The sequence below is a fragment of the Prionailurus bengalensis genome, chromosome B1, assembly GCF_016509475.1.
Source record: "Prionailurus bengalensis isolate Pbe53 chromosome B1, Fcat_Pben_1.1_paternal_pri, whole genome shotgun sequence".
Classification (NCBI taxonomy): domain Eukaryota; kingdom Metazoa; phylum Chordata; class Mammalia; order Carnivora; family Felidae; genus Prionailurus; species Prionailurus bengalensis.
This window is the reverse complement of record NC_057344.1, coordinates 79,453,548-79,479,585: the sequence shown is the minus strand read 5'-3', so window position 1 is coordinate 79,479,585 and position 26,038 is coordinate 79,453,548. Positions and strand designations below refer to the sequence as shown.

The 26,038-nt window shown below is 42.0% G+C and overlaps 1 protein-coding gene across 1 annotated transcript in view; it reads right to left on the bottom strand.

Moving 5' to 3' along the window:
- Positions 1-910: 910 nt before the first annotated feature.
- Positions 911-26,038, bottom strand: part of NR3C2 (nuclear receptor subfamily 3 group C member 2) — a 354,747-nt gene continuing 329,619 nt past the window's right edge. Inside the window, exon 9 of the mRNA XM_043567788.1 lies at positions 911-3,664. Within this exon, the coding sequence (XP_043423723.1) occupies positions 3,509-3,664 (156 nt within the window). The 3' untranslated portion in view covers positions 911-3,508. The remainder of the gene's footprint in view (positions 3,665-26,038) is intronic.

The window sequence follows — 26,038 nt, the reverse complement described above, 5'->3', positions numbered from 1 at the left end:
GTCCGCTCCATTCAGAAAGGACACCCACTCTAATTAAAAGGGAGCATGCTGGGGTGGTCGTTATTTAAAGTTAGGGGCTCTTGGTGAAAAGCCTTGCTCCCTAGTAGGTCAAATTCTGTTAGCTTTAAGATATAAAATTAACTGGATGTACAGATGTTTTAGAAACAAATTTGTGCTTACAACTCGAAAACTGTTTCTCTCCCGTTCTGTGTTTAATGGCCATGTTGTGTTCCAGAAATCTATCATGTTAGAACAAAGTTGAATTTGTTTAATGCTCAACTAGTCTTCTCTTTCTGGAAGCAAATAGTTTCATCTACCAGTTAAATGACATGTTAAAAATGAAATTATCTGGTGGGAAATATATGTTTTATAATTTTAAGATGAGCTGATAATTGTTTGCTGCTCTTCTGTGGTCCATATTATGTGCGTGAAATTAAGGGGAGCAGCCTGTAAGGAGTGTGAGAAACATGGCCAGTGGGGAGCCAAGTCTCTTGGCCCAAGAGGATCTAATGGGAAGGAGCAAAGCAGAACTGCATGGAGGAAGAACTCTGGAGTCAGGTGGGGCATCTGGTCTACTCAGGTCTCAAAGTCTGAAAAATGAATGATCGAGCTTTCCTACGGCTGTGAAGATAAAGGAGGCAATGTACACAGAGTGTTTAGTAGCAGTTATTGTTATCAAACTGTTACAGGTTGTTTTAGTGACCCCAAATATTAGCACTGAGAAATAAGCATCTAATTAGTCCCAAAAGAGTATAATGGACGTGTGGCTAATGGGGGGGGGGGGGGCTTAACACGGGGGGCAGAAATGTTACTCTATCTTGGATGTAGGCAGAAGTGCAAGTTATCAGAGGGACACAAAAATCCATGTGTTCCTACGGACATTCAAATGAAATGTTTCCAAAACAACAGGTGATTAAAGTAAAGGATTTATTGTAATCTGCTTACAGTCCTTTGCAAAGACAGACATATGTTTTTGCATAAAGATATAAATTGCTTCATTTTAAACTAATTTAGTGTTTTTTAATTATATGAAGAAGTTTTGGTGAAATATGAATTGTACCAAACCAAGATTTTTAAGAGCAATATGGTACAAAAATAAGAGCAGACACACAATTTGGACTGGGACAGGCATTCAACAGTGAATTTAGAATATGGCTTTGCTGTTTAATCAAGCAAAGTTACCTGGAGACACATAAAGAGCCAGTAACTTTGTTAATACAAAAAGCTGATGCAGACTGTCTCCATCCCAAACCTGGTTACAGTGAAATTCCAATTTCATAAAACGTAAGTCTTGAGCTAAAAGCTGCTCTTGTAAGCCATTTCTTTTCTAGAAACTCCCAGTCTGCATGCTGAGTACTTATCACCTTCCAAGTGTGGCTTTCATATTGCTGTGCATGTAAGTTGACTATATTTAAAGATCTGCCTATAAATTAAATTACTGAAATTGCAAATTATGTAAGAAAAAGTCCTCCCTCTGAATGCAGCTTTCACAGGCTTCCCCTTGCATAAGGCAGGTGTCTTCTGAAAGACAAGGTAATGTTGCCTGCATGGTGAACCCTGGAGAAAAGTGGTGATCCCAATGCTGCCTTCTCCTGGCTTCTCCAGCTACAGCTTTTAGGTTCTGGAAAATAATGTGATTTCACTGAGTACCTGATGATTATCGTCACTTTTAAAAGACTAATTTGGCCTCTGTTCAAAGTAGTTTATTTAGTGCAATCATATTGTTAAGTTTCCCCAAAGATATATAGGTTTGTGATCTGGGGCAAGAGAAAAGCGATAAATTGCATCAGTGCCAAACAGATTAATGAATTAAAAATTTTAGTGCCACTGTCTTGCTTATATGATCTGTATTTTTTTTCCAAAACTGTTTATGTATAAAATTTATTTTTAAAACCTACCTTTTAAAAATCTAAAAACCCTCTAATTGTCGTGCGGTCTCCACGCCACTCTGACCGAACCGTGCCAAAATGCATCCTCCCAGTGCGTCCTGCAATGGCCTATGTGTTCCCATGACCAGTTCCGGGAGTGCAAAACCCCTTTCCAAGACCAGAAGTGAACGTGTCACCTCCGCCGATGTAGAGAATGCATGGAATTTCTTTCCCAAAGGAGAAAATCCAATTTTCTACAATGGGATGAGACTCAGCTCTCTGGGCCATGGCATTTCCGGTCTCACTCTCCTGGAGCCGATTCTGATTCTGCTTCGTGAGGAAGAAAGGAAAAGAGGCAACTCTCCTAAAGCTGCGGCACTCCCGGACACCCTCTCGCACGTGTGTTGTCAGGTGACCCCTTGGAGGAGCTGCGGGCACCACAGCCTGTCGCTCCCGGACGGAAGCAGGATGGAGCAGAAGCCAGAAACCGTGCTCAAGTCCCAAGAACACCCCAAGCGGGAGACCAGAGACAAAACAAAAGTACAGAAAAGGTAGAAAGGCTTAGAGACAACCAAAGAGGTTTAAGTGTGGTTATTTACAACAGAGACTGTAAAATGGTAAATTAGATATGAAGCTAAAAAAGGCACAGCTTTCCCTTTCTTAAATACACTGTAAACGGTTCATTATGCATGCAGAACATTTCACTTTACAAAAAAAATTTTTACCTTGTTTAGACAAAGATAGTACTTAAATAGTCTCCAGCAAAATAGAATTCTTTCAAAAATACTTTCCCCTTCATCCTATCAACCATTAAAGTTTTTTTTTGTTTTTTTTTTTTTTGTTTTGTTTTTTGTTTTTTTTGTATGTGTCTCATTTACAAAAGTTCCTTATACCTTATTTCAGGTCCTTCACAATTGATACATACAGTAATGTACAGCACAGCAAAAGACTGCAAAAATTATTTGTAAAGCCAACACAATAGATACTAGAAATTGAAACCAAGGCATTTGTTTAACATCTTATCCATTCTAATTAAATAAATGGACGCTAAAGGGTGTGTATACCAGTGATGCAGAGGAACGCGGACAAATAAGCCCCCCCGCCACCAAGGGGGCCACTCTTCACCCCACGTGCTCTGTTATTACACAACAGGAATCTGTATATATTTTTTTCTTTTTTTGTGTGTTTTTTTAAATAACAAAAGAATATTAATGCCCCATATTGACTATACGTTTTATGTGCAACCAAGGGTAAGCTCTAAAAAGTTCGTTAGTCCTTGAACCCTTTTAAAACAAGCGATACCGGAAACTACATGGCATAGTTAAAACTTCCATCTGTTAAAATATCAAAATCAGAGAGTTATTGACTAGATATGGCTTTTCATCCAGAGGAACAGGAACATGTTTCTAAGCGCTGGGGATTGGACAGGGAAGAATCCTTCAGACCGCTCAGGTCTTGCCAAATCCGTGTCAAACTGCTTTCCCGGCTCCGAACCCTTGACGTGATTTTCAACTTGAGAAACTGCTGAACAAGTATGAATCAACCATCACATGTCAAAACTATGATTCCTTGGGTCCTTCGTGGGTGTAGAATAACATGGGGAAACTTAAGGCAAAGCTCTCCTGGTAAGACGTCTTCCGTCACTTCCTGTGAAAGTAAAGGGGCTTGGCGTTCCCGGACTCCACCTTGGGCAGCTGGTCGCTGATGATCTCCACCAGCATCGCGGGGAACTCGACCTTCAGGGCCTGGGACTCTCGGAAGGTGTAGAAGCAGAATTCCAGCAAGTCATTGACCAGCTGCAACACAGACGGGGAACAGGACAGTGAGGCCTCATCTCCGTCCCCACGCCCCTCTGTGTCCTAACCCTGCTGTAAGCTCAAGAGACTTGGAGATATCTGACCAGGAAACCGTGGCCGTGAAGCTGCCTAATTTGGCTAAGGCATCTGTTTTGGGGGAGGATGGGGTGCTCATGTCTCCTGTCACCATGCATGTCCTTTTGTGCAGAACTGATCCCAGCTGAGAACTGAGTGTGCAATACTGAATATACCAGTGGGAACAGGGTCAATTACAGAGGTCCTAGTGGTGGGGACACGGAATCACTCTCACCAAGTTCTCGTTCGTAAATGTGTGAATTCGGTGGAGCAGGCATGTACGTGTATCTCTATAAGGTGGTGATGGGCCTTCCCAGGTTATAAGGTGGGCTGGGGTGGAGGGGCAGGTGGTGCCCAGGCCTTTGCTGGCATGAGTCATGCTTCCTCTAGTCCCGGATGGGCCCTGTCAGTTGGGGCTGTGGCCACATGCTGGCCTTCATCTTGCCACCTTCTTCTCTCCTTTGGCTTCTCACCCTGAGCCGGGGGGCAGGGTTGAGACTTCTCAGTACCCACCGCTAGCTTTATTAAGGTGTCACTGATGCGCTACACTATGTAAGATTAAGGTGCCCAATGGGCTGATCTGATACTTCTATATTGCAAAATGATTAACGCCTTCATGGTGTCGTATAATTACCATTTTTTTGTGTGTGGTAAGGAAATTTAAGCTCTATCTACCCAGCAACTTTCAAGTAACAAATACAGTATTAGCTATAATTATCATGCTGTATTTCACATTCCCAGAACTTATTTTGTTAGAACTGAAGTCTGTGCCCTTCGACCACCGTCTCTCCATTTCCCCTTTCCTTACTTACCACCACTCTATTCTCTGTTTCTGTGAGTTTGGGGTTTTTTTTTTTTTAGGTTTCATATATAAGTAATGTCATACAGTAGGATGTATAATCTTTCTTTGTGTGACTTCACTTAGCATAATAGCCTCAAGATCCATCCATGTTACTGCAAACAGCAGGACTTCCAACTTTCTCACGGCTGTGTGTTTGTGTATTTCTTCTCCATTCTCAGCTGCTATTTCAGGCTGATTGTGGAGAGCAAACAGCAAGGGCCACCTCCATGCCTACTTGCCTGTCCAGCTATTTTTCCTACTTGGTGACCCAAGGACCTTTTCCATCCTCCAGGACTTGAACCACTCCCAATTCTGTAAGTTAAAAAACCCAATTATCCACGAATGTGATATACCATTATTTCCATACCTCACTGTAGGAAATTTTTGGCCATTTCCCACTGTATTAAAGCAGACAATATTACAGGTCATAAAAGAACTCTGTAGTCTTAATAAAATGATGGTAGTGAAAATACCATCTATAACTTTTCCTCAGGGTTTTTTTTTTTTAAACTCAATTTACAATCTTAAGAATAGTAAATAACTGTATGGCAAAGGCCTTTAATACAAAAAAAAAAAATGTCATCAGGAAAAGTATCTGGTGCTTCTGTTTGTGCCTGTCTATGCCCTCTGTCTGCAGAGGGACATTACCCTAATGAGGTTCTAAGGAATGTGAGAGCTTTAATAAGTCTCATTCACTCACAGAAGGTTGGGGTCAAATAAACTGGAAAACAGCACAAGCCACTGTCCAGTCTGGGCACGTTCACATCTCTGCGCTTGCTTTGTGAATGCTCTCAGTTTCTATATCTGTAAAATGGGGCATCCACCTCCCAGGGTTGTTTAAGAGGATGGAATGAGTGAACTGCCATAAAGCAAGTACAATATGGATGCCAATTCTCAGTCAAGATGTTGACAGGTACTGCTGGTAAAACCCCTCTGATTCCATCCTCCCAAGTGGTCCCAAACTCTCTAAGCCATAAAACATCCTTTTTCTCTATGGGACACAGTTTGCAAAATCTGCTCTGGGTCATCTTTGTGTAATTTTGTATCCTCGGGTCCCCCCTTCTATAAATTGAGGGGCAGGAGAATTTTGTGTTTTACCTTTCCAGGAGAGAGATTTTTAGAATTGGGATCCCAGATTTCTTACTAATTTTTTTAAGGCAGTGGGCTAGTGTCCGTGAAAGCTAAAAGCTGAGTGCCACTTTCCAGGTGTGGTGCCACGAATGAGTTAGTAGTTTGGACTGCAGAGAATGCCTTTCAGTGGGTGACAGCAGAGCTCTGTGCACCAGCTGCCAGTACAAAGAACCAAGTTTAAGTTCATCCTGATCCCTCCCCCCATCCTGCCCTCAAGGTCTCTCTGTGTGGTGCCTGCAGGGCTATAAAGGAGGGTGACTTTTCCTTTTAAAGAATGTTAACCTCCATTTAAAATTGTACCAAAAGGGAGTGCCTGGGTGGCTCAGGTCATGATCTCATGTTTCGTGGGTTCGAGCCCTGCATCGGACTCTGTGCTGACAGCTTGGAGTCTGCTTTGGATTCTGTGTCTCCCTCTCATCTCTGCCCCTCCCCCATTCATGCTCTGTCTCTCAAAAATAAATAATTAAAAAAAATTTTTTTAATAAAAAATAAAATTGTACCAAAAAGAATAAAGTACCTAGGGATCAGCTTAACGAAGGAGGTGAAAGACCTGTACTCTGAAAACTATGAAACACTGATGAAAGAAACTGAAGATAACACAAACAAATGGAAAGATATTCTGTGCTCATGGATTGGAAAAATACTGTTCAAATGTCTATACTACCCAAAGCAATCTGCAGAATTAATGCAATCCCTATCAAAATACCAACAGCATTTTTCACGGTACTAGGACAAACTATCCTACAATTTGTATGGAACCACGAAAGACCTCAAGTAGCCAAAGCAGTCTTGAAAAAGAAGAACAAAGCTGGAGGTATCGCAATTCTGGATTTCAAGATACACTACAAAGCTACAGTAATTAAAACAATACAGTACTGGCACAAAAACAGATCATAGCTCAATGGAACAGAGTAAAGGGCCCAGAAATAAACTCATGCTTATATAGTCAATTAACCTGTAACAGGAGACAAGAATATGCAACGAGAAATATGGTCTGTTCAATAAGTGGTGCTGGGAAAACTGGACTACTTTCTTATACCATACACAAAAAATGAACTCAAATGGATTTAAGGACTGAATGTGAGACCTGAAACCATAAAACTCCTAGAAGAAAACATAGGCAGTACTCTTTGACACTAGCCTTCACAACATGGTGGAGAGACGGGCAAAATGAAGAGGGGCGGGAGACACAGGCTTCCAGCTATGGAATGAGTAAGACATGGGGATGAAATGTACAGAATGGAGAATACAGTCATTGGTATCGTCAATACAACGCTGCACGGTGACAGGTGGTAGCTATCCTTGTGGCGAGCACAGCATAACATACAGACTTGTCCAGTCACTACGTTGTACACCCAAAACTAATGTAACATCGTGTGCCAACTATACTTCAATAAAAAAAAAAAGGGAGACTGCTCACTCTCTAGGCAACATCAACCCCCCCTTAGGCTGGCTCTGCTGCCCTTTTCACTTCTCTGGGGTTGGCCCTAGTTCATGTCCAGAGATGAAGGCTCCCTGTCCCTGGGCCACAGGGTGTTCAGGGAGGTGGAGGTCCTTTTCCATAAGTCATCCTCCATGTGTGTCCATCCAGGTTACAGAGCACCTGCTCTGGGCCGGGCACAGAGAAACCATGACAAGCACAACAAAGCCTTGGTCTCAGGGTGTCTATGTTCTGCTCTGCCTGAGAGGAAATGATAAATGCGGTCAGGTGACGGCAGTGCAAGAAGGGACAGAGGAGGTGCCAGTTTTGGAAGGGTGATCCAAGTGCCAAGGGGGTGGTGGCTGATGACCTGAAGGAGGTGGGAGCGGAGCTATACAGCCATCAGGGTGGGTGTGGGGTCGCTCAGAGGGTTCAGAGCAGTGCGAAGCTCGTGAAGCGGCACCTGTTAACTGACCAGCTGACATATGAAACAAGTTACCTGGCAGGGCCAGGGCCACTTAGGGTTTATATTTGTAAACATGCCAAGTCGCGTATGCGATAGGAGATGAGAAGCAGAGTAAATCAGGTCTTGACCACCAGGCAGCACACACGGGAGCACCTCTGGGACCCTGTTAATGGGGACACACCTACCTTTAACACCTCATGAGCATCACCTAGGAGATGCTGAGGGGAGAGACCAGAGCCCAGGGCTCAGCTGTCATCCCTGACAGGTTGGCTGAGGACAGGTGTCCCTAACCAACCATGCATATTAACCTGGGGCTGGCATTTCACAACCGCCTCTGTTCCACAGACTGAGACAGCAGTTCCTTTCCTGTCATGAGCGGACACCCAGGGCTTCTGTTTACAGTGAACGCCTCAGCCAGCTGCAGAGGGATGAGGGCTTTCCTGGGGCACAGGGGGTAGGCCTGGCAGCCTGGGATTGAGTATCTCGCCCTGTGAACACCTGGGAGTCAGGGGACTCCATCACTCTCTCAGGAAAGGGCTCACCCCTCGCTGCTGAGGCGGCCAAGATGCCCACGGGGCCGGGAGCGCCCAGAAAGCGCTGGCTGCTTCAGGAGTCTGCCTGGCCCACTCCTCCTGAGGCAAAGCTGAAGACCTCTGTAGGCCTCAACCCAGCAGGACCCGGGCCAACAACTAACCGTGGCTGGTGAGGTGAAGGGTTCTTTGGGAGAATCGAAGCCAGGCGCTCCTGGTCGCCGGGCGAGGAGAACATGGGCCAGTCTGATTCAGGTTGCAGGTTCTGCCTGCCAAGTGTTCACTGGCCCACAAAGGCCTCCCACCGCCCTCCCCAACCTTGGCCTGCTGCACCCTGTGGGTCAGGGGCTTTTAGGACAGGACCCATGCGTACCCGGCCCTTAACAGGTGTCTGAGGTGGGCTGCTGCAGTACAAGGGCAGCGCACGTACTGGAGTACACAGGGCACAGGAAGGGCGAAGCTGCGCGCGGCCAGAGCGCGAGGAAGCGGGGACTGGGCCCTGGCAGCTAAGCAGGAGTTACATAGCAAACAGCTAGGTGGGCAGGGATGCTGACCAGTCAGAATGAACACAGGTGCATGAGTCAAACTTCTGTGTCACAGCCACGTGTCTAGCAGTCCTGCTGTTCACATGCACAGGTGTCTCCCAAGTGTCATCCTGGTACAACGCACACACAATAGGGCAGGGCCCCCGCCTGAGCCCAGAGCAGCCAGGAAACATGGGTGCAGACAAACACCACGCACATGCCATCCTCAGACACGATCTGCTGTCCCAGGTACAGAGCTGGTGGGGGAGGCCGTAGTCACACCTGGCAGCTGGCCCTGCGTGGAGGTTGTGTATCACTAAATGAACATAGCTTCCGTCTGAACCTCGAACCACCATTTCCACTATGAAGGCAGAAGCCACCAGGGAAGAGCTCGGTTTGTCACGACCTGCTCCCATTCTGGTGCACCATGTGGGGAGAGCCAGACCGTCTCAAGAGCGGCCTTTAACGTGAGATTACTTCAAGACAACTGTGGACAGCAGTTCCCTTGGATATTCACTTGGTAAGGAATGATTTCTCAAAAGTATCACTCTCTCTCTTTTCCACGAGGTGAGTACTGGCTTCTTCTGCTTGTTTTCTGGGTTCTTTCTTTCCACACCCCTCGCTCCCTGCAGTCACCCCTGGCCCAGGCCTACCTGGAGCCCCAGCCTGAAGGAGCCTTCCTCTCCTCCGAACTCACAGATGCCACCTGCTGTCCTTCTAAGTTGATAATTAGCCATGGAGCCGGGTGGCACAACCTTCTCTTTTTTCTGGTGGATCACATCTCCTATCGATGTAACTTTTCACATTTCCAGGTCCCGAGGCAGCCTGCAAGCTCCCTGAAGGCAGGGACCGCCTACCTACTCAGCCCCACGGCATCCCGGAGAGGCCCCCTTCCCATTCCTTCCATGCAGCCCTGGTGAGGGGCTGAGGGCTGCAGGGACCAGAGCTACTGCTGCTGCGGCCTTGCTCCTGTGTTTCTGTGATTTCTTCCAAACTCTGAAGTGCTCAGAGTTAACGAGTATCAACAGTGTTTTCTTAGGGCAACGTGTCGCTGGTTTTAATCAATGAACCAAAACACCAACTGGGCACTTTAAATAGGCATCCTCACTTTAGTGCCACTAAGTAAATAATGCAGGACTCAAGACATAAAGCTAACCTTTTTCATCTTTCTCTCTGAGTCTGATTTCCTTCAACTCATTTATTGCTGGGTTTTAATGTGACTTCATATGTAGGCTATGCCACAGGTGCCAGGAGCCCCAGTCACTGCTCACTGTGATTAGAGGGACAGGCATAGGGAGGGGGGGTCACAGCTAGAGAGATAAAAGCTCTATTACCCTGTTGGCCTGTCAGCATGAATGCCCTAACTGCAATGAGAAGCAAGGCCTGATGCCTTGATACTGGTTCCCACCAGCCGTTCCTGGTAAATACCAGGCTAGAGGGAGAGGCAAGAACCCTAATTATAATCAGAAATGAGTCTCACATTATTAGGAATCAGAGAAAAGTCCTGTGCACTGACTTTTCATTCTACACAAAATGTATCTGTGGGGATCACAGAAGTTTAGCTAGATGCCAGGCATAATTTATCCAGCCTGAAGGGCCACAGCTATCAGGGCAGTGGAGGAGCCTGACAAGGTCTCAAGGTAATGGTGGTATTTTACTCACACTGAAGATGAAGCCATTAAGTTCCATCTCATCACCAGGGGCATGGCCACTCCCACCACAAGCAATGGCCTCTCAGCCCTGTTCTAAGGTCATAGAGTCACTAAGTGATGACAGAACACTTGAATGAAAACAGCCTCTCTGAAATAGGGTCCCACATATTTTCAACAGCATGCTCATTTCTCATGAGATATCTGATGACTCCAGAACTTTCCCCCAATTAGGATCAAGCTTTTAGCCTGTAATAAGCACTGGGGTGGGGGTAGGTTAAAAGGTTTATTTTCAAGATCAGAATTGTAGCCAGCTACGTTAATAGGGTCAGAGGCAAAAGATACAGAGCTTCACCTCTAAATGCCGTGACACTCATAGAAATGGCTAGCACCTATTTACTCCAGGTGTTCCTGCAATAGTTCTGTGAATACTGGAAAATGTTGCTCAGTGATTGTATAAGGAGTTTGGCCTTCCCACAACTATATGGTCAAGTCATATTTGACAAAGCATGAAAGACCATCCAATGAAAAAAGTCTCTTCAACAAATGGTGCTGGCAAAGCTGGATGGCAACATGCAGAAATATGAAACTGGACAACTTTCTTACACCATGCCTAAAAATAAATTCAAAATGGATGAAAGACCTGAATGTGAGATAGGAAAACCATCATAATCCTAGAGGAGAACATAGTCAGCAATCTCTTTGACCTCAGCCACAGCAACTTATTAGACATGTCATCAAAGGCAAGGGAAACAAAAGCAAACATGAACTACTGGGACTTTATCAAGATAAAAAGCTGCAGAGTGAAGGAAACAATCAACAAAACTTAGGCAACCTACAGAATTGGCGAAGATATTTGCAAATGACATATCTGACAGAGGGTTAGTATCCAAAATCTATAAAGGACCTATCAAACACCCCAAAAATAACCCAGTGAAGAAATGGGCAGAAGATATGAATAGACATTTTTCCAAAGAACACATGGCCAACGGACACATGAAAAGATGCTCAATATCACTCATCATCAGGGAAATACAAATCAACCCATGATGAGCTACTACCTCATACCTGTCAGAATAGCTAAAATTAACAACACAAGAAACAACAGGTGTTGGCGAGGATGTGGAGAAAGGGGAACCGTCTTGTACTGTTGGTGGGGATGAAAACTGGTATGGCCACTCTGGAGAACAGTATGGAGGTTCCTCAGAAAACTGAAAATAGAACTACCCTATAATTCAGCAATTTCACTCTTAGGTAGTTACCCAAAGGATACAGACATATAGATTTGAAGGGGTACATAACATGCATCCCAGTGTTCTTAGCAGTATCATCAACAATAGCAAAACTATGGAGAGAGCCCAAATGTCTGTCGATTGATAAATGAATAAAGAAGATATGGTGTGTGTGTGTGTGTGTGTGTAGGAATATTAGCCATCAAAAGGAATGAAATCTTACCATTTCAATGACATGGATGGAGCTATAATGTATTATGCTAAGTGAAATAAGTCCGAGAAAGACAAATACCATATGATTTCACTCATATGTGGAACTTAAGAAACAAAACAGATGAACACATGAGAAGGGGGAAAAAGAGAAGGGAGGGAAACAAATCACAAGAGTCAAGTCTTAATGACAGAACACAAACTGAGGTTTGATGGAAGGAAGGGGGGTGGGAGATGGGCACTGAAAAGGGCACCTGTGATGAGCCCTATATATAAGTGATGCATCACTGAATTCTCCTGAAACCAATATTGTAGTATATGGTAACTTACTAAAATTTAAATTAAAACAAAAAAAGAGTCTGGCCTTCATTCAAAACCCCACTCTCCACCCAGTGCAAGCAGTGTGGAAGATGCCTGCATGTGCACAGGTGGGTGCCTGTGGCCATGTAGGGCTGACTGTTTTTCTCTGGTTGGTGATGCCTCGGTGAAACCTGACGGTAACATGGTACAAGAGCAACAATAGCACCCCAAATTTAGTAGCATTAGCTTCTATACCCAGAAGACAATATAACCTTTTACAACACAGTTTACACTACCATTTCCTTGTGGATTCCTCTTAGAAATCCAGGCCCCACAGTGCCAATACTCTGCTGAGTGCTCTTGGAGGGCTCACCTACAGGATGCGTTTGGGAGCAGTCCTGAAGGCCTCTTAGATGTGACCGAGAGAAGATTGAGAAGGTATCAGGGAGTGATGTTAGCACCACAGTGACAGAAGGCACCTTTCTGTCCCTCTTTTTCAATGAAGAATGAGTCATCCATCCATGAACAAAAGTGACTTTGTGGGAGCTGCAGGATCTGGCACCATAGGCCAGGGAACTCAGGAGGAGTCTACATACCTGTGCATCCAGTTATGGGCACAGGTGGAACCCGTGCAGCAGTGAGCCTGCCCCAACTCCTCTTGACATAGTCATGAAAAAACCTAGAGAGTGCTGATCTAAGCTGATACCCACGGACAACAGAGAAGGTGCCTAAGCCTAGCTTTTATGAAGGGAGATTCCAGCACGCCAACGGAGCAAAAAACAAGTTTGGACACAGCAGAGATGGTAAAAAGCACTTTACCAACGCTGTCCTCACCCCCACCAAAGCAACATTGCACTGGGCTAAACTATCAGGTGGTAGTGACCTCTCTCACAGAGAAAAAGAAGAGCAGTGACTAAGTGTCCAGCTACCCACAGTGGTATGGAATGCAGCTGGAGGAACCCATTCCTCTCCAGGAGCACTCAGAGTACCTAGGTGGGATCTCCACGATGGAGGAAAGAAAGATAAGAATATCAAAGGACACTAAAGAGACTCAGGGCCTGCTGCCTGCACACAGCGGGAAGTCCGATCATGAGCTTCTCAGAGTACTACACCTGAGGATCTCCCTACCAGGCCTGTGGGCAACCCTAATGCCCCAAGGACTAAATCTATATCTCCCTCCACTCTGCAGGTGGCTCCTTGTACACACTTCTGAGTGTGGTGGCAAGAGCAAGCTCCTTGGGAGTGTGCTTGAAAAACAGGCCAGGGTCTGTGGACTAGGGAGAAACCACAAACTTGAGCTATAGCACCGTCTTCTGCAAAATAAAACAAAGGTTTCCGATAGCCAGCCTGGTGAGTTGTAAGAACCAAAGATGTAAAAGCTTAAGAATTTTGCCACAAGAGGGAGCAAGAAGAGTGGAACAGGTGTACCCATACAAAGGCCAAGAAAACCCTAGATGGCAACAGCACTAATGAGCTGAATACCCAATGTGAAGGCAACAAGCAAAGATTTAAAGAGGTGGCTGTTACTTCAAATGTGAAAGCAGCAATGCAAAACTACAAAGAACATGAAAAATCAAGGAAATGTGTCATCACCAAAAAATTATTCTCAAATAACAGAGCTCAGAGGCATAGGATTTTGGATAAAGAATTCAGTATCAGTATTGAAGAAACTCAATGAGGTACCAAAAAAACTCTAAGGACAGTTGAAATCACACACACACACACACACACACGCGTGCGTGAGCATGCGCATTCAAGATGAGATATTACCAAAGAGCTATAAATCATAAAAGGAACCAAGCAGAAATTCTGGAGCTGAAGAATTCAATAAATGAAATGACAAATGCAGCAGAGTAGAGCAAATGGAAGACAGAATAAGTGAATTAGAGAAAAGAAATTTTGAAATAACCAAGTTAGAAGAGAACAAAGAAAAAAAAGAAGGAAAAACTGAAGAAAGCCTACATGATCTAATGGGGTTTCATCAAAAGAACATAGAATCAGGATTACACAAAGAAAATAGAGAAGGGGACAGAAAGTTTATTTAAAGAAATAAGAGCTGATAGGATGCTTGGGTAGCTTAGTTGGTTGAACGTCCAACTTTGGCTCAGGTCATGATCTCATAGTGGATGAGTTTGAGCCCCACATCAGCCTCTGTGCTGACAGCTCAGAGCTTGAAGCCTGCTTTGAGTTTTGTGTCTCCCTCTCTCTCTGCCCCTCCCCTGCTCACATTTTGTCTCTCTCTCTCAAATATAAACATTAAAAAATTTTTAAATACTATTAAAGAAGTAAGAGCTGAGAAGTTCCTAAACGTGCAAGGGAACTGGACATCCAAGTTTACAGAGCTATAGAAAATCATCCAATTATCTCAATGCAAAAACACCTTCTGCAAGACACATTATAATGAAACTATCAAAAAATTGGAAATACAGAATGCTAAAAGTATCAAGGGGAAAAATACTGTAACCTACAAAGGAACCACCATTAAACTGTCAGCAGATTTCTCAAAAGAAACACTACAGGTCAGGTGAGAGTGGAAGGTCATATTCAAAGAATATGAATTCAAAGAAAAAGAAATTGCCAGCCAACAATGCTATATCTGACAAAGTTATCCTTCAGATATGAAGGAGAAACAGAGACTTTCCTAGACAAACAAAAGCTGAAGGAGTTCCTTCAGCACTAAATCTGCTTTGTAATAAATGCTCAAAGTTCTTCAGGCTGAAATAAACTGACACTAATCAGCAACATGAAAATACACGAAAGTATACACCACACTAGTAAAGGTAAAAAATCAGCCTTTGGATGGTATATTAACCACTTAACTGCAGTATAAATGTCAAAGGAAAAAAGTATTAAAAATAATTATAGCTACTATAATTTAATAAATATACAACATAAAAAGAGGTAAACGATACCAGAAATATACAAGGGGGAGTAAAGGGCAAAGTGTTTATAGACAATTGAAGTTAAGTTGCTATCAGTTTAAAATGGCCTGTTTTATTTATGAGATGTCTTATGTAAGCCTCATGGTAACCACAAAACAAAAACAAAAACCTAGAGTAGATGCACTAAAGATAGAAAAGGGGGAAGCAGAGCATACCGCCATAGAAAATTATGCATTTACAAAGGCAGTGAAAGGAAACAATGGAAAAACAAAATATCAGAAAACAGTAAGATGGCATTATAAGATCTTACACAGCAACAATTTTAAATGTAAATGGATTGAATTAACCAATCAGAAGGCAGAGTGGCTGGATGAATAAAAAATGACTACAAGAGATTTGCTTCAGCTTTAAGGACATACATAGCTCTGAGTGAAGAGAGAGAAAAAGACATTCCATGCCAATAAAAAACGAAAGTAAGGTAGCTATACCTACATTAGACAAAACGGACTTTAAGCCAAAATGGTAACAAGAGACAAAGGTCAATATATAATGAGAAAAGGGTCAATTCATCAAGAAGATATATAACAATCAGACACACACACACACACAATATTGGAACACCTAACTGTATTAAGCAATAGATCTGAAGGAAGAAACAGACAACAATACAATAATAGTGGGGGACTTCCAATACTCCACTTTCAGTAATAGACAGATCATCTAGACAGAAAACCAACATTTACATTGGGCCTGAACCACACATTAAGCCAAATGGACCTGACAAAGATTTGTGGAACATTCCATCCAACAGAAGAATACACATTCTTCTCACGTGCATGTGGAACATTTTCCAGAATAGACCACATGACAGAACACAAATCAAGTCTTGTGAATTTAAGATGACTGAAATCATACCAAGTCATCCTTTCTGACCAAAGCGGTATGAAACCAGAAATCAAAACAAGAGGAAAGCTGAAATATGTGAAAAGCTACAAATACGTGAAAATTAAATACTCTTGAACAACCAATGGGTCAAAGAAGAAATCAAAAGGAAATAAAATATCTCAAAACAAATGAAAATGGAAACACACTGTTCCAAAACCTATGGGATGCTGCAAAAGCAGTTCTGAGAGGGAAGTTTATAGTTATAAATGCATATATTAAGAAACTAAAGGGATCTGAAAAAAACCTAACTTTATATCTCAAGGAACTAGAAAAAGAAGAACTAAGCCCCAAGTTAGCAAATGAAATTAATAACAAAGATTAGAGTGGAAATAAATGAAACAGAGACCAGAAGAATAATAGAAAAAAAAAAATCAGTGAAACTAAGAGCCGGTTTTCAAAAAAAAGTAAAATTGAGAAACTCTAGCTACACTAAAAAAAAATAGGATTCAAATAAATAAAATCAGAAATGGAAGAGTGACATTTCAAGTGATACTACAGAAATACAAAGGATATGAGAAACTACTATGAACAAATTAAATGCTAGCAAATTGGATAATCTGGAATAAATGATAAATTCTTGGGAACATACAGTCTGCCAAGAGTGAATTGGGAATAAAGAGAAAATATGAACAGACTGACAATACATGAGGTGATTTAATTAGTGATTAAAAAGCTCCCAACACAGAAAACTCCAGGACCAAATGTCTTCACGAGTGAATTCTACCAAACATTTGAAGAAGAACTGATGTCAATTCTTCTCAAACTCTTCCCAAATTGAAGAAGGAACACTTCTAAACTCATTTTATGAGAGCAGAATTACCCAGATACCAAAGGCAGATAAGGACACTATAAGAGAACTATAGACTAATGTCCCTGATGAATACAGATACAAAAATTCTCAACAATATAAAAGCAAGCCAAATTCAGCAATGCATTAAAAGGATCACACATCTGGGAACGCAAGCTGGTGCAGCCACTCTGAAAAACAGTATGGAGGTTCCTCAAAAAACTAAAAATATAACTACCCTACGACCCAGCAATTGCACTACTAGGCATTTATCCAAGGGATACAGGTATGCTGTTTTGAAGGGGCACATGCACCCCCATGTTTATAGAAGCACTGTCAACAATAGCCAAAGTATGGAAAGAGCCCAAATGTCCATCGATGGATGAATGGATAAAGAAGAGGTGGCATATATATATAAAATGGAGTATTACTCAGCATCAAATAGAATGAAATCTTGCCATTTGCAACTATGTGGATGGAACTGGTGGGTACTATGCTAAGTGAAATTAGAGAAAGACAAAAATCATATGACTTCACTCGTACAAGGACCTTAAAAGACAAAACAGATGAACATAAGGGAAGGGAAACAAAAATAATATAAAAGCAGGGAGGGGGACAAAACAGAAGAGACTCATAAATATGGAGAGCAAACTGAGGTTTACAGGAGGGGTTGTGGGAGGGGGGATAGGCTAAATGGGTAAGGGGCACTAAGGAATCTACTCTTGAAATCATTGTTGCACTATATGCTAACTAATTTGGATGTAAATTAATAAAAAATAAAACAAGTTAAAATAAAAAATAAAATAAAAGGATCACACATCATGACCAAGTGGTATTTATTCTAGGAATGCAAGGATGGTTCACCATACATAAATCAATAAATGTGTTACACTACATTAATAGAATGAAATATAAAAATCATGACCATTTAAATAGATGCAGAATAAACATTTGAAAAAATGAAACATATTTTCATGATAAAAGCCCTCAACAAATTGGTTCTGTAAGGGACATGCCTTAACATAATAAAAGCCACATATGACAAACCCATAGCTAACATACTCAATTGTGAAAAATTGACAGCTTTTCCCTTATGATGAGGAAAAAGACAAGGGTGTCCTCTTTTATTCAACATAGTAATGGAAGTCCTAACTATATCAATTAGGAAAGACAAAGAAATAAAAGGCATTCAAATCAGAGAGGAAGAAGTAAAATTGTTATTTGCAGATAATATGACCTTATGTATAGAAAACCCTAAAGACTCAACCTCAAACTGAATCAATGAATTCAGTAAATTTGTAGGAGATAAAATCAACGTATAGAAATGAGTTGCATTTCTATAAAATAACAACATTGGAAAAAGAAATAAAACTATTCCATTTGCAATAGCATTCAAGCAATAAAATTATGACTAAATTTAACAAAGGAAATGAAAGACCTGTACAATGAAAATTACAAGAATTTGATAAAAGAAATCGAAGATACACGTGCAAAGATATCCTGTGTTCATAGATCAGAAGACTTGTTATTAAAATGTCCTTACTACTCAAAGACACTTCCAGATTCAACACAACTACAATTAAAAATTTAATGGCATTTCTCATAGAAATTTTTCAAAATCCTAAAATTTATACAAAACCATAAAAGACTCTGAATAGCTAAAGCTATCATGAGAAAGAAGAAGAAATCTGGAGGCACTGTACTTCCTGATTTCAAATTATACTACAGAGCTATGCAGTAATTTCAATATGTGGCTATTATAAATATAGCAAATAGAGCAATGGAATAGTGAGACTAGAAATAAACCCCTACATTTATAGTCTACTAATATTTGATAAGGGAGCCAAGGACACTCAATAGGGAAAGGATGGTCTCTATAACAAATGGTATTGAGAAAATTGGATCACTATCTTACACCATACACAAACATGGATTGAAGACTTAAACATACAACCTGATACCATTAAACTCCTAGGAAAAAAAGGGCACCTAGGCGGCTCAATTGGTTAAGTGTCTGACTCTGATTTTGGCACAGGTCATGATCTCACTGTTCCTGAGATCGAGCCCTGCCTCGGGCTCTGTGCTGACAGCACAGAGCCTGCTTGGGATTCTCTCTCTCTTTCTCTCTCTCTCTCTGCTCCTCCCTTGCTTGTGCTTTCTCTCTCTCTCAAATAAATTAATAAACATAAAAAAAAAACTCCTAGGAAAAAATATAGGAAAGAAGCTCCCTAACATTGGTCTTGGCAATTTAGAAATGACACCAAAATCACAAATAACAAAAACAGAGTTCAACAGGTGGGACTACATAAAACTGAAAAGTTTCTGCACAGCAAAGGAAACAATAAAAAGAGAGAGAAAAGGCAAACTGTTGAATGGGAGAAAAATATTTGCAAAATCATACACCAGAGAAGGGGTTACTATCAAAAATATATAAAGAACTCATCCATCTCAATAACAAAAAAAACAATCCAATTAAAAATAAAAACTAAAAATGAACAAACAAAAAAACCACATACACAAAAACATGGCAGACGAACTAAACAGATATTTTTCCAAAGAAGGCATCCACATGGTCAACAAGTATGTGAAAAGATGCTCAGCATCACTAAATATCAGGAATGCAAATCAAAACCACAATGAGATAATACCTCTCACACTTGTTAGAATGGTTGTCATCAAGAAGACAAGAGATACCAAGTGTCGGTGAGGATGTGGAGAAAAGGGAACACTTAGTGCACTGTTGGTGGGAATGCAAAGTGGTTCAGCCACTATGGAAAACAGTATGGAGATGCCTCGTAACATTAAAAACAGAACTACCATGTGTTCCAGCAACCCCACTCTTGGATATATAATCCAAAGGAAAGGAAAACAGGATATGGAAGAGATCTCTGCACTCCCATGTGCACTGCAGCATTATTCACAATAGCCAAGGTATGGAAACAACAATAGATGTATAGATAAAGAAGATGGGGTAAATATAAACATACACACAAAGGGATATCACTATTCACCCATGAGAAAGAAGGAAATCTTGCCATTGGTAATAGCATGGGTGGCCCATAAGGGCCATTATACTAAGTGAAACAAGGCATATAGGGAAAGACAAATATATATATATGTAGAATCTAAAAAAGCTGAACTTGATGGCAACTTAGGAAGATCCTGAATTCATCTCCTCTCATGGACACACCAAATCTGTACCTACATATACAGGAATTCCTCCTAAGGAAGAACTGAAGGCTGACTGAACAGCTTCTGCACAATAAAGCACTGAGGTGCCACACAGAGAACAGCAGGAGAGAGGGAGACACAGTAATGATGGGAACCCCACCCCTAATGTGGCAACCTACAGCAGGGAAGGGATATCACAGATGTGCCATGTACAGATTCATCTGACCCGAGGCACTGCAAAAAACAAAACAAAACAAACAAAACCATCAGTTTAAAAGGCAAGTAGACTGTAAGTGAAGGAAACCCATGTACTAATCCTGAGTGTCTCCCATATGGTGGGGGAATTGCTGTAACTCTCTCCGGGGTCAATGGTGCCGGCAAGAGCCACTGTTTACACTCTCCATCTCGACAGCACAGACAGGAACAGGGACCCAGTACTCTAGCCAGCCTGCTGCCTCAGCAAGCTCTGAGCCCCTAGCTCACACCAGCTCCAGCCATTCCATCAAGGCTGCCCCAGCATGGCCCACATCTGCTTTAGCTCCAGCCATCCCACCAGGGCAGCTCTGGCATCCTGCCAGGGTTCCTGCTATGCAAAATGCTCCGGTCCACGCCTGCCCCAGCTCAAGCCATCCACCAGGGTGACCCTGGTATGAAGCAGCCTGAGACCCGCTGGTCTGTGGCCACTTCAGCCCCAGGTGTCCAGTGCCAGCCCGGCATGAAGCACCCACTTCAGCTCCAGCCATCCCTCCAGGGTGCCCCCTGTGCAGAACACCCTGGGACCCTCTGGCCTGTGCCAGCTCCAGCTCCAGCCAGCCAACCTCAGCTGCCAGGCATACAGAGTCCACATAGGGGATGTTCTTACATAAGGTCACTCCATCAAGACTGGGAGAGGTAGCGGTTTCACCTAATAAACAGAAAGTCAAACGAAATGAGGAGACGGAGGAATATGCTCTGAACTAAAGAATAAGACACGGGGCACCTGGGTGGCTCAGTCAGTTAAACATCTGACTTCGGCTCAGGTCATGATCTCATGGTTTGTGAGTTCGAGCCCTGTGTTGGGCTCTGTGCTGACAGCTCAGAGCCTGGAGCCTGCTTCAGATCCTGTGTCTCCCTCTCTCTCTGACCCTCCCCTGCTCACACTCTGTCTCCCTCTTTCTCAAATAAAGATTAAAAAAAAATAAAAAAAAAAAAGAGTAAGACAAAACTTCAGAAAAAGAAGTAAATGAAACAGAGGTAAGCAACTTACCTGGTGAACAGTTCAAAGTAATAGTCATAAAGATGCTCACCGGATTTGAGGAAAGAGAGGATGAGCTTTGCGAGAACGTCAACACAGACAGAAAATGTAAACAACAACAACAATCAGAGTTGAAGAATAATGTAAATGAAAAATACAGTAGGAGGGATCAACAAATTAGAGGATGTGGAAGAGCAGATCAGCATCTGGAAGGCAGGGTGATGGAGAGTTCTCAAGTTGAAGAGGAAAAAAAAAATAAAGGTGAGGCTATTTTAAGGGCCCTGTGGGGCAATATCAAGAATACTAACACTTGCATTATAGGTATCCCAGAAGGAAGAAAGAGAAAGGGGCAGCAAATTTATCTGAAGAAATAACAGCTGAGAACTTCCCTAATCTGGAGAAGGAAACAGATACTCAGGTCTAGGAAGCACAGAGAGGCACCAAACAAGATAAACCCAAAGATGTCCACACCGAGATACATAACTAAAATGGCAAAAATTAAAGAAGGAATGTTACATACCAGGGAAACCCCATAAAGGCCATCAGCTAAGCTTTCTCAGCAGAAACTCTGCAGGAGTGGCACGATACAGTTGAAAGGCTGAAGGGAAAAGACCAAAAATACTCTACCCGAGAAATGACCATTCAGAGACAAAGGAGAGTTTCCCAGACAAACAAAAGTTAAAGGAGTTCTTCACCACTAAACTGATGTTAAAGGGACTTCTTAAAGCAGAAAAGGAAAGGCGGCTAAGTAAAAGAAAATTATGAAAGGCAAAAAAATTTCATTGGTAAAAGCAAACATACAATAAAAGTAGTAGGTCAATCACTTATAAAGCTAGAATGAAGATTAAAAGAAAAAAGTAGTAAATCAATTACATCTAAAAATTCAGTTAAGGAATTCACAAAATAAAAGGATATCAAATATGATTATCTGGTTCATAAAACATGGAGGGGAGGAGTAAAAATTTAGTGCTTAGTAAAAATTTAGTGAACACATTTTAGAATGTGTTCAAACTAAACCAACCATCAACAACATAGACTGCTATATAATTGGGATGTTATATGTGAACCTCATGGTAACCACAAACCTGTAACAGACATACAAGATACACACAAAAATAAAGAGAAAGGAATTTAAGCTGAAAACTAAAGAAAGTCATCAATCATAAGGGAAAAGAGCAAAAGAAGAAAAAAGGAACAGAGAACTACAAATAAAAACACTACCAAAAAAAAAAAAAAAAGCCAAACTCATAAAAACAGAGAATAGAATGGTGGTTTCCAAAGGGTGGGAGAATTGAGGAGGCACTGGAGGGTACAAAATCACATCTAGTAAGCCAGTCCTACAGATCTAATGCATTGGGTTCAAGTGTGTCCCTGAAGCAGGGGACAAGGCTCCATGGGGCTGCTGCTCTCACATGAGATCTGCCTGCAAATTCTAGGTAAGGGGACGCCCTGCAAGGGTGGCTGAAGCCAGGGCTCCAGGCCAGGATGGGCACCTCTAACTCTGCTTCCAGAGAGGCCTGGCTGCCTGGAGAAGTGAAAGAGGCAGGGTTGTCCTGTGTAGCCTCACAGGGTATAGTTCCAGAGCCTAGGCTGGTGCAGGCTTGGGCATTTTGGGCCAGACCAGGTGCCCAAGAGGAAAAGAGGCCGGCTTCTGGGATGGGAAGTAGAGCTGTTACGAAAAACCAAGGGCCTTTCTAGAAACTCTGTTATCTCAGGCTACTTTTTAATTTGTCTTCATTATCATTTTTATATTGAATTCAGTAGAGTCACTGCTCTCTGGTCAGTGATGAATATTGTTATCTTCAAAATACGTTGTTTGGATGCTATGCTAAGCAAGATGGGTTCAATTTCCTTCCAATTTTTTTGGACTTAAATTTATTTAATTTCCACCCTGTTTAAGTTTCCTTGTGTTACAAGCCTCATTCTGGATCACAGCTCCGCCTTCTTGTGCATAAGGTCTATTGTACATGTGAGAAACACAAAGAAAAATGACACAATGGAAACAGAGAAAGGAGAGCTTAAAGATAAAGGGATAATTAGAACACTGCTGAACAAAGGGAATCTGAGGAAAGGGCTGTGTTTGAAATGCATTGGCATGTTACCGTATATAGAAGTATGAACTTTTCTTAATTTTGTTTTCAGTATTTCCTAGGATCCTTTTGCCAGTATACACTGTACTAAGCCACGTAAAAATCTAAACCAGCTCGTATTGGTAAGTTACCAACTTTAATATCAGGTTAACTCAAGAGTTAAATCCATTAAAATCCTTACTTCAGTTTCTGAAGGAAAAGGAACACTAAGGAACAAGGGGCAGACCCCCACTGGGCAGGGGCAACCTCTTTTGATCCAACTAAGAACACTTGAGACCAAGGGGTCTCATTCATTCCCTTGTTTCTATTATGCCACCGAATAAATCAGGGGTTAGCCAACTGTAGCCTGCAGGCCAAATCTGGCCTAAGAACTGTTTGCTTTTTTTTTTTTAATGTGTTTTTTCATTTGGTTTTTCATACTTTTATTTATTTTTATTTTTTTTAATGTTTATTTTTGAGAGAGAGAGAGGTATAGCATGAGTGGGGGAGTGACAGAGAGGGAGACACAGAATCTGAAGCAGGCTGCAGGCTCTGAGCTGTCAACATAGAGCCCGACGGGGGGCTTGATCCCATGAACTGTAAGGTCATGACCTGAGCCGAAGTCGGACGCTTAACCGACTGAGCCACCCAGGCGCCCCTGTTTTTTATACTTTTAAAAGATTGAAGGATAATCAAAAGAAGAGTATTCTATGACATGCAGAAATGATAGAAATAGCAATTTTACTATTTTTACTTGAACACCACCAGGCTTATTCATTTATGGCTGCTCTCTGCTACAATGGCAGAGCCAGGCAGTTGTAGCAAGATTGTGGGGCCCAGAAAGCCTACAGTGTTGACCATCTGGCCCTTTACAGAAAAAGCTTGTGGCCCTGGACTGGAAGGCATGCCAAGGATTCTGTAAGTTGATGGGAGAACAGGTTTGGTGGGTTGTTAAAATATATAAATCAAGTATAAGATGTCTCCTGATTTCAGAAATATTGAAATGTGAAAGAAAAAAAAAAGTGAACCAAGCAATATGGTTGGTAGCTAGAGCTGAGTTTCCAAATGCTCTCCAGATTCTCTGAGCCTTTAGGAAAGGGTTTACAAAGAATCCCTATAACATCATTGTCTAGCTTAAAGGCTCCAGAATTTGTCATTTGAATGGAGAACAACTGTCACCCTTGTCTTCCATTTCTGGCTGTTCTTTCAGGAGTCATTTCCCTTTGAGTCTATAGTCCCTGTAGGTACATACATTTCCATTTGTCATTATTCACGGTAGTTACATTCTGTTATGTCATGCAGAACAGAATTAGCAGATCCTGAACCCTTGTTCCTCAGGAGAATACAGGGTTAGGTTTCCATGAACTGCTGGTCACACTGTCAACAATCAATACACAACCTTGTTTTACGGGTTTCTGTTTAAAGACCTTATTTAATGTATATTGCTGATTCTTTAATGTTGAACTCATGGCCAACAGCACTATAACTCATGCCTGAATGGAGTTTTACTAAACACAATTATTTTCTCCATTAGGCACATCACAGCTTTCTTTCTGCTTGGGAACATGAGACAGTGCATGAGCACTACATTGGGGGACCATTTTAAACATCAAAATCACCAAAACAATGCAAAACCTGTGCCACTAAACAGATCATGAAAAGGACACTTCTTTGCTATAGGAGAGATGAAACAAGAAGGCAGAATATCACCTTGTTTGACCTTAGCTGGGAATGTGCACATTTTTACTACTTGTTGCATGTCTGTGAATGACTGCAAAAGTTCCCTATGGATTTTGGGTTTACAGATACACTTTAACCAGTAGGAAAATTTGTAAATAAAGAATCTGCAAATAATGAGAGTCGACTGTGTGTGAAACCACATACACTTTCCAGGTCCTTTAACCATGACCTTGGTAAACAAAATTGATCAACGGGCATCTTCCGGGTCCCTGCAAGCTCAGTCATTTAAAACGATCCACCCTCATCTAAAACAGCACATGATAATAACATTCCCCCTTTCTATTGCTTCACGATGTCTCTCTCCCTTATGAAATTTCTCCACTATTTCTTTTTGTGTCATGTTGGGCCTTAGCTGTTTAAGGCTCCTTTCCAGTGTATCGACAAGTCTCTTACTTCCCTCAATTCTCATACCCTGCTTCCTTTAAGCTTTCTGCCTTTCATAACCTCTGCTGCCTCCTTTCAAAGACACATGTGCACCGTGCACCACAGGCTGCAAAGTGCTCTTCATACTCAGCATCTCTTCTAATCAACATGATCTTAGATGGACAATATTATGCCCAGGACAGGCTGCATTATTTGGGGAGCCCCTTGTGCAAAGTTTGCTACAGATTTCAAGATGGTGAGAGCAAAATATTAAGCCAAGAGTGGGACCCTCCTATGTGCAGGACTCTGAAGTGATCCCTAACCTACCAGGGCTAACAGAGCTACCCAGGTACAGGGCTGGCCCTACACTGACGTCTCTCACACATGTTCCCTTCCCTCCTGCACCCCTGCCTTCTGGTCCTGCCTCATTTATGAACCTGGGAAAGGGCACTTAATCACTCCCTGTTTTAATATTTTTTCTCTATAAAACATTTAAAAATGAGTAAATATTACTTTTATAGAGAAAAGTATAGAGAAAGGAATTTTTATAGAGAAAGGAATTAGGATGAGGTGATTAAGTGTAAATAGTAGTATTTACTCATCCTTGCCTCATGGAGGGAGTAGAAGGATTTAATGACAGGACTTACGAAAGAAAGGCACTAGGTAAACCCCAGGTATTATATAGTTATTTTATATTTTAAGAAGAGGGATTTAGGCTGCATAAGAGGTGGGGATTTATTGACACAGGTGTTAGACAATGAGATAGTTTTCCCAAATCTTCCCTAGATATATTTTAGATTAAGAA